General features: G+C 37.3%; 1 protein-coding gene across 6 annotated transcripts in view; it reads left to right on the forward strand.

The window, feature by feature from the left end:
* WWP1 (WW domain containing E3 ubiquitin protein ligase 1) overlaps window positions 1-16,165 on the forward strand; it is a 128,809-nt gene that overhangs the window by 74,766 nt on the left and 37,878 nt on the right. For all 6 annotated transcript variants that reach the window (XM_037802833.1, XM_037802839.1, XM_037802837.1 and 3 more), the window contains 3 exons: window positions 3,431-3,767; window positions 13,152-13,247; window positions 15,615-15,789. In XM_037802833.1, the coding sequence (XP_037658761.1) occupies window positions 3,431-3,767; window positions 13,152-13,247; window positions 15,615-15,789 (608 nt within the window). The remainder of the gene's footprint in view (window positions 1-3,430; window positions 3,768-13,151; window positions 13,248-15,614; window positions 15,790-16,165) is intronic.

A 16,165-nucleotide genomic window follows, 5' to 3' on the forward strand; every position in this document is an offset into this window, starting at 1 on the left:
TTTATTGGTCTTTTAATAAATCAACTCTTGGTTTTACTTATTAAATTTAATTGCTAAGCTCATTTCTTGTCATTCCTTCTTAAATCCTTGGGTATTTCTTTGGCCATCTCCAGTGGCATTTGATATAAGTGTTTTCATTACCATTAATTTCCCTAAAACTTGTAGTTTCATTTTGATTTCCTCTTTAACTCAAGAATTATTTTATTGTTGTTGTTTTAACTTTAAGCAACTTGATTGTGAGTTGAGGGGAAAACTGTCATTTCTATGCGTACATACATTTCAGCTTTCTTACCAGTTAAAAGTGATAATAATGCTGGCATTTGACTCATAGCATTATTTTCTGAGTATTAAAGAAGATAACTTTAACAAGTGTTGAACACATTCTGCTGGACTTTTAGTAAACATTTCAATCGTTGAGTTTTGTTTTGTTTATTTCTAGTTTTATTGAATTACAGTCAGAATGTGGCCTTCTGATTACAGAATCAGAGATTTTCTTTGTGTCCTTTCAAAAACTTCTTAGAGCATTTGGATGGAATATATATGCAGATACCTCTCTAATTCTATAACTTAGATCCAGGTATATTTATTGTTATTAAATCTTTCATATCCTTAATTAACTTTTCTACTAATGCATTATCTGCTATCAGTAGAGTTTTTTTTAAATTCAGTTTTATGGAGATATATTCACATATCATACAATCATCTGTGGTATACAGTCAGCCATTCACAGTACCATTCGTTGTGCATATGTCACCCCAATCTATTCTTTGAACATTTTCCTTATACCAGAAAAAGTAAAAATAAGAATAAAAAAAACAGTGAAAAAGAACATCCATCCATACACTAGATAAAGGGAACGTGATCCACAGGCTTTCACAATCACACTGTCACCCCTTGTAAGCTACATTGCTATACAATCGTCTGCAAGGCTACTGGGTTACAGTTTGATAGTTTCAGGTATTTACTTCTAGCTATTCCAATACATTAAATCCTAAAAAGTGTTATCTATATAGTACGTAAGAATCTCCACCAGCGTGACCTCTTGACTCCATTTGGAATCTCTCAGCACTGAAATTTTATTTTGTTTCATTTCACATGCCTCTTTTGGTCAAGAAGTTGTTCTCAATTCCACGATGTCAGGTCCAGTTTCATCCTTGGGAGTTATATCCCAGGTTGCCAGGGAGATTTACACCCCTGGAAGTCAGGTCCCACGTAGCGGGGAGGGCAGTGAGTTCACCTGCCAAGTTGGCTCAGCTGGAGAGAGAGGGCCACATCTGAGCAACAAAGAGATATTCAGAGGGAGACTCTTGGGCACAATTTTAAGCAGGTTTAGCCTCTCCTTTGCAGTAACACATTTCATAAGGGCTAGTCCCGAGATAGAGGGCTCGGCATACCAAACTGCCAGTCTTCAGGGTTTGTGAGAACATCAGCAACAATGCAGGTGAGGAAGTCCAACACCTCCACATTTTCCCCCAGCTCCTTGGGGGGTCCTGCATATATATTTTTATTCTCTGCTCACATTGCTTTGGGATGTATCACTATTTCATAGTAACTTATACAAACCGACCAGGTCTCACTTCTATTCAAAGTTCCATGTAATTATGGTATTTGAACAAATATCATAGTTAAATTGTTTAGAAAATAGAGATCCTGCACCAACTAAACATCTCTTCCCTTGGTCTCACATGGAAGTTGAAGTTTTTAATCAATGTAGTTTTGAGAGAGGTGTGTTCACTTCTTCCTCTGTGATTTCCCTTTAATTTACTGCTTCAGCAAATATTCGTTAGGTATTTTCATGTGCCAGGCCCATTCTAGCTGTTAGGAATACAAAAGTGAACAAGTCTGACAAAGCTCTTACATTCCAAACCTAATGAAAATAAGTAAAATAAATAAATAAAATTATATCAGGACATTGAAAATAAAACAGGATAATATGGTGGTCTGGAGTGTGTGTGGGATGTGTTCAATGTTAAATAGGGTTCTTAAGGACTGCCTTTCTGAAGATGTGGTTGAGCATGAACTAAACAATGAGTAGCTGCCAGTTATGAAATATTCTGAGATAGTGGGACTAGCAACTGTACATCTCTGAAATAGGAAGGAGTTTGCTCTCTTCAAGGAATAGAAAAAAGATCAGTGTGATAAGTCAGATATAGTGGTAGACTGGACTATGTAGGTCTTTATCATTGACGATGATAGCTTGGAATTTATTGTGGTTGTAATGGGAATCCCTTGGTGTTTAATCAGGAGCAAAAAATCTGTTCTGTGTTGTAAAAAGATTACTTTAGCTGCTGTTTAGAAAATGGGATTAAAGTTGAACTAGATAGGAACATGTGGGGCGGTTAGGAGGCAATTTCAATAGAATGGGCAGGAAATGATGAACTTGGGGGTAGTGGTAAAGATGAAGAGAGGGGCTGAGTACACTTTACAGTGGAGTTACAGGTTACCTGTGGGAAAGACATGTTTGCCTTGAACAACTGAATGGTGCCATGTAATATTTAATTTTCTTACTCTGTTTCCAACAGTTTGTGTTTCATGTGTGTATGTGGTGTGCACAGAGGTTCATGACTGTTTCTTGTTGGACTAGATCATACCCTTATTTAAATATTCCTCTTTTCCCATTTAGTGCTATTTTGCTTTAAATGATGACTCTTAAACCTTTCTTTTGTGGAAATTAATTTCCATACTGTTGAAGAATGAAAATTAAATGAGAATGTTTTTAAGTGAACATTATATAGGAGGTACCAGAATTTAGTATCTTTATGCACGCTTTCCTTTGATTTCCCTGTGATTTTTAACAGTGTCAGGTACAGGATAATTCTAAATAATTTTTTATATTTGGTTGTTGATTTTTTCCCCCCAAAGCCAATCTCCCCATATTTGGCACAGAACTTGACTGATTCTACCATTGTTCTATCATACATACCATTTGATTTCTTTATTAATGCCCTCATCTCTCCTTCCACCACGTCTTTTCCTTTTTTTAAAATGTACCTGAAAATTTCATTACTGTAATTATGTCTCCCTCTCCCATTTCAGTTAGAACTTTGATGTGTAATCTTCTAGTAGATGTTGTTAATAATCTTGCCCATGCAGTTTTAATTTGACTCACTTTTATAGCAGTACATACTTGAAATGGATCAGTCACACTTAAAATGAGACCTGAGAAAATTGAGTCACTCATTCCAATACTTGGTTATTTCTCCAGAAAGTATAGAATGGGTTCCTGGATCTTTTCCTGCCACCTCCTATAGTACTATTTTAAGAATTAATGCCACTGTGTATTTCCCACTATTAGCAGAAATTTATGTTCATCTGTACCTGGTGCATTGCTCAGTGTGAATTAGGCTCTGAAAAAGTTTAATTGATTGATTAGCTATTGGTTGCTTTGTCATTACTCGATAACCTTGTCTTACTGTTTTTCCCTTCTCAGTTAATGGCGAGTCATCCTCATCTGCACCAACTGATAATGCATCGGCCACAGGGACTGCAGTAGTTTCTGAAGAAACTGCCTTGTCTTCAAATTGCACTAGTACTACTGTTGAAGATCCTCCAGTTCAAGAAGTACTGACTTCCTCAGAAAACAATGAATGTATTCCTTCTACCAGTGAAGCAGTGGAATCTGAAGCTAGAAGTATGTTAGATCCTGCTGCCTCTCATTCTGGAAGTAGTTCTGTTTTTGAAGCAGCCAAATTAAGACAGCCAGATGGGTGTGGGGAATCTGTAAGGCAACAGACTGGAAATGCCAACACAGAAACTTTGCCATCAGGGTATGTTAAGTCGTTTTCTTTAAATATTTGATTTAGACTTAAGTATCAATTTTTGGATAATATCTGACCATTGAATGGTATATAAAATTTTTCCATAGTTAAATAATTTGAAATCTAAGTGAAAATCCGATTTATACTATTTTTTTATTTGCCACGAACTAAGCTCTGTTTGGAACTAAGAACAATTGTGGAGCAGTGGAAGAATAGGAAAAGTGGAGGAATTAAGGTTCTTCTGGCTCAGGCGATATGTGGCTTGTGTAATCCTTTTGAGTACATAGTTTTCAACTACAGTGCCTTCCTCTTCCTTCAAAAACCTTCCTTTGTCCTGTGTCTCTTATTTATCTAACTACACAGTGGACTTCTGGGTACTCAGTTCTGAGTCATTGAAATGTGCAGCTCACTTGCTCCAAGTGTTTTTGTTAAATGTTTCTTTACTCTCCACAGTTCGAAGTTTGATTCATTTTATATAGCGATAGATAAGTGGAATGAAAAATTCTGTGTATCAAAATTCAATTTAAAATGCGAATCTGTGGAAAATCAGGTTTCTGTATTACTACTGGGTTGATTCTTCAGAGATAGTAAAAGTAGGTCCTTAGGTACCCACCCACCCCACCTCAAATACTGTTTAGGCAGCTGGGTGGTGGTATATTTGACTGAGATACTGATTATAGGAAGAATATTGGACTCAGGCTGAGTAGGAAAGTGAAGAGTTTGAGTTCTATATTTGTAGGGCATCCAGTTGGTGTTTCAGAGAGGCAGTTATAGGTTTACAGGAATGAATAAGAGTATTCTGAAGAAGAGCATTCTGGGACTAGAGGTAGGATTTGAATGTTTTGTCAAATCTCAGCCTAATGATCTTTGTATTCCCTTTATCTAACTTTTGTATGTAATGTTCTTCCCAAAATATCTGCATAATTCGAATACATTCAAATCTCTAATCAAATGTTCTCTCCTTCCCTGAATCCCCTTTCCAAATCAGCTCCACCCCCATCCACTTACCCTACCTTATTTTTTCCTAGCATTTTATTATGGAAATTTGAAAACATACAGAAAACGTTAAAGAATTTTTTAACAAACTCCCATATACGCACTACCTAAATTCTTCCAGTTGACATTGTATTAAAACTACTAGCTTTATCTCATATCTCTTTACCTCTCTTCATTCATCTAATTTTTCATTAAGTTGCAAACAGTACATTTCACCTCACAACACTTCAGCTTGTATATCATTAACTGAAGTTCAGTATAGGTGAAGTTTATATAGAAAATGAACATGTCTTAAGTGTACCATTTTGATGATTTTTTTTTTGTTTTATGCAATTTTTTTGAGATATATTCATGTAACATGCAGTCATCCAAAGTGTACAATCAGTTGTTCACAGTATCATCATATAGTTGTGCATTTATCACCACAGTCAATTATTTTGAACATTTCATTACTCCAAAAAATAAGAATAAAAATAAAAACAAAGTGAAAAGGAATACCCAAAACATCTCATACCCTTTCCCCCCACTATTAGTCATTTACTTTTTGTCCCCCTATTTTCTATTCATTTGTCCATACACTGGATTAAGGGAGTATGAGCCACAAGGTTTTCACATTCACACAGTCACACCATATAAGCTATATAGTTACACGATCGTCTTCAAGAATCAAGGATACTGGATTGCAGTTCAACAGTTTGAGGCATTCCTTCTAGCTATTCTAGTACACTAAAAACTAAAAAGGGATATCTATATATAACACATAAGAATAACCTCCAGAATGACCTCTCGACTCCATTTGAGATCTCTCAGCCACTGAAACTTTATTTTGTCTGTTTTCTCTTCCCCCTTTTGGTCAGGAAGGTTTTCTCAATCCCACAATTTCGGGTCTAGGCTCATCCCTGGGAGTCATGTCCCACATTGCCAGGGAGATTTACACCCCCGGGAGTCATGTCCCACATAGGGGGTAGCGCAGTGAGTTTACCAGCAGAGTGGGCTGATAGAGAGAGATAGGCTGCATCTGAGCAACAAAAGAGGTTCTCTGGGGGTGACTCTTAGGAACCATTATAGGTAGACTTAGCCTCTCCTTTGCAGTAACAAGCTTCAGAAGGGCAAGCCCCAAGATCAAGGATTTGACCTCCTACAGTGGTAGTTCCCAATGCTTGTGCGAATATCAGGAATTCCCCAGGTGGGGAAGTTTAATGTTTCCACATTTTTCCCCAGGCCCTCAAGGGGACTTTGCGAATTCTTTTTTTCTCTGCCCATATTAATCTGGGATGTTTCGGGGTTTCACAGTAACCTGTACAAACCAACCAGATCTCGCCCCCTATTCCAGGTTCCATGTAATTATGGTGTTTGAATAAACTGACTATACAAGTTAAATTATATAGCATGCTGCAGACAAAATAGATTTTGCACCAAATAATCACCTCTTCCTTTTGTCTCAGACATAAGTTGAGGTTTTAACACACTGTCAATATCATCCTTTTCCCTTTAGTCTGGTTTACCTTAGTCTAATCAAGTCCATTTGTTCATATCTCTAATTGAAGTCTGATCTCTTTTTCAGCTTTTTTAACATTTGCTCTATGGTGTATTGCTGACATTCATAGCTGCTGAACTCTGGCTCTGAGTCTCAGGTGTCACATACTACCCGAATTTACAGCATCTCAGAATTTAGAGATAACCGTTAAAACTCATAAATAGACTTGACTGCTTTAAAAGCTTACACTCTAGGAAACTTTACCATAAGCCTTCCCCAGATAACCTGTGCTCTCAGATTCAATTCTAAGAGCTTGCACTTTATAGTTAGTACATATTAGTGAGGCATTATAATGTTTGTCTTTTCGATTCTGGCTTAATTCACTAGACATTCTGTCCTTAGGGTCCATTCACCTGGGTGCATACCCCACAACTTCCTTCTTGCCACTGCTGGGTATTCCATTGTATGTATACACCACAGTTCACCATTCCATTTATCAGTCGATGTACCCTTAGGCCACCTCCACCCATTGCGAATCATGAATGTGACTGCTAATAGACACCAGTGTGCAAGGTCCACTCATGTCCCTGCCCTTAGTTCTTCCAAGTATATACCCAGTAACGGAGTTGCAGGACCACATGGCAACCCCATAGTTGGAACCACCACACTGACCTGCAGTTGGGCTGCTCCATTCTGCTTCCCTACCAACAAGGAATAGGTACATCCCTCTCTCCACGTTTTCTCCAGCACTTGTATCCCTCTGTTTACTTCTGGCAGTTTTATTCATATACCATACAATCCACCTGTTCAGTTTTGCTAATGCTGCCAGAATACAAAACACCAGAGACGGATTGGCTTTTATAAAAGGGGGTTTATTTGGTTACACAGTTACAGTCTTAAGGCTAAAATTGTCCAAGGTAACGCATCAACAATCAGGTACCTTCACTGGAGGATGGCCAATGGCATCTGGAAGACCTCTATTAGCTGGGAAGGCATGTGGCTGGCGTCTGCTCCCTCTAAATTCTGGTTTCAAAATGGCTTTCTTCCAGGACGTTCCTCTCTAGGCTTCAGCTCCTCAAGAATGTCACTCTTAGTTGCTCTTGGGGTATTTATCCTCTCTTAGCCTCTCCAGAGCAAAAGTCTGCTTTCAAAGGCCGCCTCCAAAATGTATCTGGAAGCTGAAGCTCATGTCTCAGTTCCAGTGTGTTCTTCAGATTGTCCCTCTTGGCTGTGGCAAGCTCGTTCCTTCTGTCTGATCTTATATAGTGCCCCAGTAATTTAATTCAGACGCACCCTGAATGGGTGGGCCAACACCTCCATGGAAATCATCCAGAGTCGTCACCCACAGTTGGGTGGAGCACATCTCCATGGAAACACTCAAAGAATTACAAACTAATTAACACTGATAGGTTGGCCCACACAAGAAGACATCAAAGATAATGGCGTTTGGGGGACATAATACATTCAAACTGGCACACCACCCTAATAAACAATCAGTGATTCCCAGTATAATCACATAATTATGCATTCACCACCACAGTTTATATGAGGATATTTCCATCTCTTTCCCCAAAGAAAGAGGGAAAGGAGGAAAACAAAATGAATAAAAATACTAAAGATAGAATAAAATACAATGAAAAGGTCAGACAGCATCACCACCACTAAGAATCCCATATCACTCCCTTATATTCCCCTCTTATAGACGTTTAGCTTTGGTATATTGCCTTTGTTGCAGTTAATGGAAGCATCTTTCTGTGTTAACTATTAACTATAGGCTCTAATTGGCATTGATTGTATTTTTTTCCCGTGTACTATCCAATTTTTAACACCTTGCAATGTTGACATTCATTTGTCCTAAAAAACATTCTTATATTTGTCCATTTAATCACCATTTTGATGATTTTTGACAAACACATACAGTTATGTAACTCAAACCCCTATTAAGATATATTTTGAGATATACTATTGTTCTGGTTTGCTAATGCTGCAGAATGCAAAACACCAGAGATGGACTGGCTTTTATAAAAAGGGGGTTTATTTGGCTATACAGTTACAGTCTTAAGGCCATAAAGTGTCCAAGGTAACACATCAGTAATCAGGTACCTTCACTGAAGGATGGCAGATGGCGTCCGGAAAACCTCTGTTAGCTGGGAAGGCACGTGGCTGGCGTCTGCTCCAAAGTTCTGGTTTCAAAATGGCTTCCTCTCAGGACATTCCTCTCTAGCAAGCTTGCTCTTCTTCAAAACGTCACTCACAGCTGCACTCCGTCCATCTCTTTTAGTCACCATGTTTATATGGCTCCACTGATCAAGGCCCACCCTGAATGGGTGGGGCCACGCCTCCATGGAAATATCCCATCAGTTATCATCCACAGTTGGGCGGGGCACATCTCCATGCAAACAACCTAATCTAAATGTTCCAACTTAATCCCCACTATTATGTCTGCCCCACAAGACCGCATCAAAGAATATGGCTTTTTCTGGGGGACATAATACATTCAAACTGGCACAACTATCACCCCAGATAGTTCTCTCAAGCTCCTTTTTCCATCATTCACTGTCACTTAGAAAGACAATCACTGTTCTGATTTTTTTTCCACCGTAGATTAGTTTTGTGTGTTTTAGAACTTAATATAAATGGAATCAGTATGAACTCTTGAGTAGGTTTCTTTTAATCAGCATGATGTAATCTGTACTTTTTTTCTTTACAACACTTAAATCACCATGTGACATATACTTTGTGTTATTTTAGCCCTCACTAGGTGGAAAAAAGGACTTCATTTTATCCATTTTTATATTCCTCCTGGTTAAAAATGTGCCTGACATTTAGTAGGTAGTCAATAAATATTTGTTAAATAAATGCATCAGTGCTTGATTAAATGATTCTGAGTGAGAGAAATGATGAACAGCTCAAAAGCTGTTGAAAAATACAATTAAGATAGGAGCTGAAAGGCATCCATTGAATTTGACAACAAAGAGATTATTGTTGACTTCAAGGAAATAGTGAAAGCTATATTCAGATTACGGTGAATTGGGAGTGAATGAGAGGGAAGGATGTATGATGGAAAACTTGTGAAGAGTGAGAACTAACAGAATACACCTTGTGGAGACATAGGGAAAGAGAGGAATGTTAGATGGGAGTGGCAAGAAAAGCTGCAGAACTGAAGGGCAGTTTTTTGTTTTGTTGTGTTTTGCTTTGTAAAATGGAAGGCAGAAAGGATGGTTGACTGCTGATGGGAGGGAGTATGGAGACAGAGATTGGCAGTAGAGGAGGGAGAGTTGGATTGTGGGTTATGGAAAGGCAATAGTCTTGCTATATAACCCATTATCCCAGTTTAAGTGAAACCAATAGATATCCTATCAGTAACTGTCCTTTTATTTCTATTGTGAAATATTTCATGCAATTCTTCCACATTTTTTAGACAAGGTCTTTATTTAGTAGTAGGTTTTAAAAATTTGCACACAGTATGTTAGTGAGACAAGTGGACCATATATAAATTCTAGAAAGGAGAGTATTATGGTTGAAAGGCAAGTGTGGCAGTTGTAAGTCACTGCTCCTTTATAGTATATTAAGGAATGCTGTTGAGAATTCTCATCAATCAGCCAAGTCGTTTGCATCTATTTGGGGGATGCTCATGAATTTTCATTACTGGGATGAGCTACTTGTGGGCCAAATCCAGCTCACCCCCACTTTTATATGGCACTAGCTGGCTAGAGCACTGTGAGCCAGACCAAGCCGTGACAGGGCGTAGTCTTTTGCCCTTGAACTGCCTTCATCCCTTGTGCCAGCACCTTCCTCTCTCAGTGCTGCCCAGGGCTGGTCTGATGGTCTCCACCTACACATTGGGGACTCATTATTGGCAGTTGCCAGGCACCAAGTGGTGACTCTCACTCTAGGAGTGGCAGCTTCATGAGTTGCCTCCCCTTGGACCAGGTGCCTGGAGAGGGAAGGGCTCAGTGGGATCTGGGAGTCACCAGGACAGAGAGTGAAATTCACCAGATCCATGTGGGCCAGCAGTTCTTTGTCCCAGGAATGTTGTCAGCAAAGGACAACTAGGCACAAAGCATGCACACAACCCGGAATGGCCCACTCCAGGCAAATGGGTTTGGAAGGGCAGGGGTTTCTCTCTTATTATTTGTCCCTTTGCGGAAAAAGTTTGCCCACCCCTATTCTCATGAATAGAATATAGAAAATTATAAAGAAGATATACAAAAGTAGTTCTGAATATAATGTTCTGTGTAACAAGAAGTTAGTTCAAGAAAGGTGAATTCTGTTTAGAGCAAAAACACTGAAATCTGGAAGTGATCCCCTGTTTTAGAAATTTAAGGATCAGGGGTTAGCTTTAAACACAAGTACTTACTGAATATTTGTTGAATATAAATTAGAAATATTTGAAACTAAGGATAAAATTTAGAAATGGCTTCATAGACAATTATGTGGATGGAATGTGTTTGTTTTTTTCCCTAATCTTAATATTTGTTTGATAACAAAACTAAGGCATGCCCAAGTAAAATATTTAAATTATATGCTGATATTTGTTAAAGTGCCCCTTTAGCACACTACCCAGAGAATGGTGTTTATATATTTTTATAGCAGCAGATATTTGAGAGCCTTCTCTGGGCCAGGCATTGTTCTGGGCATTGGGGGAACAGAGGGCATGAGGCCCAGGGCTTTGCTGCTGTGAAGCCTCTGTTTCAGTGGGAAGACAGACAGTGGCTTACAGAAGTAATCTTATTTAGTAATGTCAGAGGGTGATAATCGATGAGGAAAGATAAAAAAAAAAAAAAAGTAAGTAAAGAAGATAGTGAATGCTTATATAAATTATTATTTTGCATAAACTTGTAGAATTATTTTATGAACATGGGTTCATAGTCTACTTAATTTTTTTCAGTTGCTTTTTAAAAACTTGAACCTATTTCCGTGTCATTATAAGTGGAGTCACACGTTCACCAAATATTTTATTTAAGCGCCTTTGCTGTGGCAGGGACTATGCATTCCTCACAACAGCCAAAAGGAAACAGCCCAAGTATCCTTCGCCAAATGACTGGATAGATGAAGGGGTATATACTTACAATGGAATATTATTCAGCCGTAAACAGGAATGATGTGCTGATACATGCTTCACCACGGATGCTAAGTAAAAACATTATGCTAAGTTAAATAAGCCAGACACAAATGGACAAAAATTGTATGATTTCACTTATAAGAAATATATAGAATAAACGAAATAGATTAGACGTTACCAGGGATTGGGGGAACGAGAAATAGGGAGCTATCCCTTAATGGATATAGAGTTTCTGTTAGGGTAATGAAAAGTTTCGTAACAGATGGTGGTGATGGTAGTACAACATTGTAAATGTCATTAGTGCTACTGAATTGTACACCTAAAAATGGTTAAAATGGCAAACATTTTGGTCTGTGTGTGTGTGTGTGTGTGTGTATGTATGTATTATGTATGTTGCCACAATAAGAAACAAGTTCTTATAAAAAAAAAAAAAAAATAGACCATTCCCCCTGCCCTGAAATATTAGAGGATATTTGAGAAGAAAGAGTAAAAACGAGGAAGTTTTGCTGTAGAATAGCAATAAAAATTCAAGGAACTGATTATAGGGATTAATACCTAAAGATAGCAACGCATCATTACTAGGAATGTCTTGATACTTGATAAATTTGGGGGATATTTCATTTGTTTTTGTCAGTTAAGCTTTTATACAGATAAATAGCCCATTGGTATATGTAATAGGTAACTTCTAAAACATCTTTAAATGAAATTCCATGTTTAAACCCCATCTTCCCATTAACTTTCATATTACATAGAAACAAAGGAGATAAATCTAAAATTTCAGGTTATTTTTAGTGAAGTGCTTTGTAAGGAATACCTAAATTTTTATACCACAAGATAGCATGAATGTTCTGGTGTAGGATTTATACTATAGTGATTTTTAATAGATAAGTTTAATAGTTTCTGTGAAAATGAGTCAGTTGTGAACTTGGACATCATTATAGTTTGTGAAGCATTTTGTGACTTGATATTTGTTAAATATACCTTGAGCAAATTATTAAATTATTTTTGCATATATTTTAATTGTGTGTGTGTGTACCTTGCTTAGAGAGTAACTTTAATATATATGGTCATTGTGTAAGAAAATCGTTTAAGGCTTCTCTAATAAAAAAGAAGTCAAATTTAACTGGGGCTCCTTTGTTTAATGGAAAGGAAAATATTTTCCTCTCATTCTACTTTAGAACAGGACCATGAAACTCAAAAATACCAAGTTGTTTTACATTTAAATTTTTTCTTCTTCTTTACCATATTAAGGAAAGACTGGAGAGGAAGAAACAGGGATCACAGAGGAGAAAATGAAAGTGGGGAATATGAGAAATTGAGAGTCTTAGAACAAGACAAAATCTTGATGTGCATAAACTTGAAGGCTCACCAAAAGGAAAAGGGGGAGGTGTGCCCAGAAAGAAAACATCAAATGCATATAGAGGAAAGAATTGTGGAGCAGTATTGCCACACATTCATTTAGTGCTATTTCTGCTAAAATCTTTCAGTTGTGTATTTTTTAAATTATAGGTATAAATAATTGATATTTTGTGCCTTGGGCTTGAAATTAGGCTGAAAGTTCCTCCACCCTTAATTACATTTCTGTTTTCTGTTAATTTGGAAATCTGTAAATTAGTAACAGTTAAAATTTTAGTTATTCTGTCCCTTTTCTGGTAACTGTACTTAATATTTGCGTTTCTAATTGTTAATGAAAAGGGAATAATTAACTTAAGCACTAATAATTGAGAAAAGAAGCAACAACTTTATAACATATATGGCCTTTTAAAGTAAAGCTAATCTGTTTTTAAGAAGGCATTATTTTTCAGATTATCTTATTTTGTTGTCTTTTACTTTTCTCTTTATATTTTTACTAAAGGTGGGAACAGAGAAAAGATCCTCATGGTAGAACCTATTATGTAGATCATAACACCCGAACAACTACCTGGGAGCGACCACAGCCTTTGCCTCCGGGGTAATGAGCATCTGTGTGCATCTTCAGTTGTGCTGTATCACATATGTGATTTTTAAATGTTATTTGGTACAACATGAAGTATTAGTTCTGCATATTATATTTCCTTACCAAATTGGTGTGCTTGTATGAATAATGAATGTTGGATAAAAAAAGATTTATTGTATTTTATCTCTTTTGCAGTTAGATAGTCTGAAGGGCTTAAGAGATTGTCTAACATTGGCATGAGTTACTCAGAGCAGTTGCAGAATTTTGTTCCAAATTCTGTCATTGTTATGTTTTAAGAAATGAAAGTCATCTTTAAGTCAATTTAGGTGTATGCTTCTCCATAGCTGTCTAAATTATGCAATTTTGTAAGATTTAATGACAAGATGACATAAGAGATGTTAGACTGTGTCAGAATAGTGATCCACAGTGTGTGTTATGTTGTGGCTAAAATCATTATAGAAGGCTTTAAAGAATAAGAACATTTTTATTGCATATAACTAGATCATATACTATTAGCCCATCATTCAAGACCTTTCACAAACTGATTTTTCCTTTACCTCTGTATTCTTTTCCTTCATAGCTCTTTACAGATACTGTACTGAGAGCTGGTTAATTATACTGTTTGAATTCCCCCCAGACACTCAGCTTGTGCCTGGAATTTCTCCCTGTTATCTTTGCCACTCACTGTCTGGCCTTCCAGACTCAACTTAAATTCCGTTAATGTAACACATTTAGAGTTCAGAAAATTCAAGGCAGAGAATATATTATTTTTGTGAGATGCTTCCCTTTTATGGGGAATAAAACACTGTATTAAAAGCTTCTTTAGATAGATAGTCAGGTATGGGAAGGATGAGTGAGACCAGAGATTTATAAAAATAAAGTTTATTAGTACTCACAGGTCCTAGAACAGAGGGGAGCTTTAGGCCTCGCAGGGTCACGCGGGCTAACATGTCAGGAGCGTGGGCTCAACCAAGCAGTTGGGGGGAACAAGAGGTGCACAGTGAACCTGGGGACTCTGCCTTTATAGTGTTAAATGGGTGGAGGTATAGTTATTGTTCAAGCCAGAGTGGGGATTGTGAGGGTTGTGTTTGATTTTTGCAGGGGTGTGAACCTAGGTAGGGCATGGAGAAGAGAGGGAGAAGCTGTTTATCTTGTATAAGCAGGTGTCAGGGCTGGTCACTGAGGGAGCCAGGGGTAGAGTCTAAGATGGTGAGGCATCATGACAACACAAAACTCCTTATGTTATTACTGGCCTTAAAGATGCTGAGGCATCATGATGGTGAGAAAAAGCCCCTGTGTTATTTTAATTCACTGCCAGTACCCTGGCCTTAGTCCTACAGTGTTAATGAGAACTTACCACTGGAAAATATGGACCCACTATTTCAATACAGCAAAACATAAAGTTCATTTTAACTATAGCAGGATCACCAAGTTATAGTCATTAAGTGCCATAGGTGGGGTTCATTTCACTGAAGCTGTTTGTCAAAGAGTTAGGCAAAGATTATCTTTAATTTTATCTCTGGAGCCTGTTCCAGCTTTCCACCCTTGAACCTGTATTGCGTTATGCATTTTATGACCTCCTTATATTTTCAGTCATAAGTTAAAATTGGTTGCTGAAAGGATTCCAAGATAGTTGTATAAAGTAACATCAAAATTAGTTTAATGGCTCTACCTGCTCCAGATGCGTGAAGAGGTGGGAGTTGAATGAAGTCTGGAAAATGGATAGAATTTCCTTGGTAGAGAAATAGAGAAGGACATTGTATTGTGAGGGAATGTTAAAACAGAGGCATAACTGGGTGAAACACATGACACATTTGGCACCAGCAAGTAGTTGGCTTGGCTTTCACACGGGACCCTTGGATCTTATTAGAGAAGAGCTTGGAAGGGTGGACTGGTTCATTTTTATGTCATGCCATGGAGCTGTGACAGGTGGGATGATGTGATCTGTACGTCAGAAAGATAACTGGTTGCAATGTAATGGCAGCGAGATAGGCCAAAAAGCTATTTAAAAAGTTCAGTTAAAATCCTGAATTTTGGCAGTGGCTGTCGGGCAGATTGCTAGGTAAACAGTAAGCACTCAGAAACTGCTTATTGATTAAAGAGGGAGAACGTGATCATAGATCACTATAGGGGCTGTTCAGTCTACAATTTCTTTTTTAGACAGCCCTTAGAAATCAAGTAGTAGCAGACTGGTAAGGTAATTAGTGAGGATAAATAGCAAGTTACATGTTCATTGTTATCCTGAAAAATATTAATATTTACATTCTTAATCATATCTTGGACTTGATTTTTAAATAATTTGAAGTATTAACTGATACTTTTCACTTCTTATATTGAGAGCTTATTGTTTGTTCATTTTGTTGCTTATTTTATTTTTGAAAGTTGGGAAAGAAGAGTCGATGATCGTGGAAGAGTTTATTATGTGGACCATAACACCAGAACAACAACATGGCAGCGACCCACCATGGAATCTGTCCGAAACTTTGAACAATGGCAGTCTCAGCGGAACCAGTTACAGGGAGCTATGCAACAGTTCAACCAACGATACCTCTATTCGGTAATTAGCAAATCATAAGATGTTAATACATTTCTTCTCAGCCATTTGCCCTTTTCTGTTTTGGTGATTTTTTTTTTTAATGTTAAAGTCTGTATTACAAGGTATTTTTTAGTTAATTTTTAATAAATACTTAGCTGTTTCTGATATATATAAAACATAAATTTTTTTTTTTAAATTCAAGTTTACTAATATAACTATGCACACAGTTTTATTTCCTTTTTTAAGGGTAGTTTTATAAATGCAGTTTCTTAAGAGAATAATACATCTTTACCAATTCCCTATCCTATGCCTTTAATTACAACTTTTGTTCACTTTAAATGAAACCAGTTATCTCATGATTTTACTTAGAGCAAGTCTTGCCATATTCTAGCTATTC

The sequence above is a fragment of the Choloepus didactylus genome, chromosome 14 (assembly GCF_015220235.1).
Source record: "Choloepus didactylus isolate mChoDid1 chromosome 14, mChoDid1.pri, whole genome shotgun sequence".
In the NCBI taxonomy this organism is placed as follows: Eukaryota; Metazoa; Chordata; class Mammalia; order Pilosa; family Megalonychidae; genus Choloepus; species Choloepus didactylus.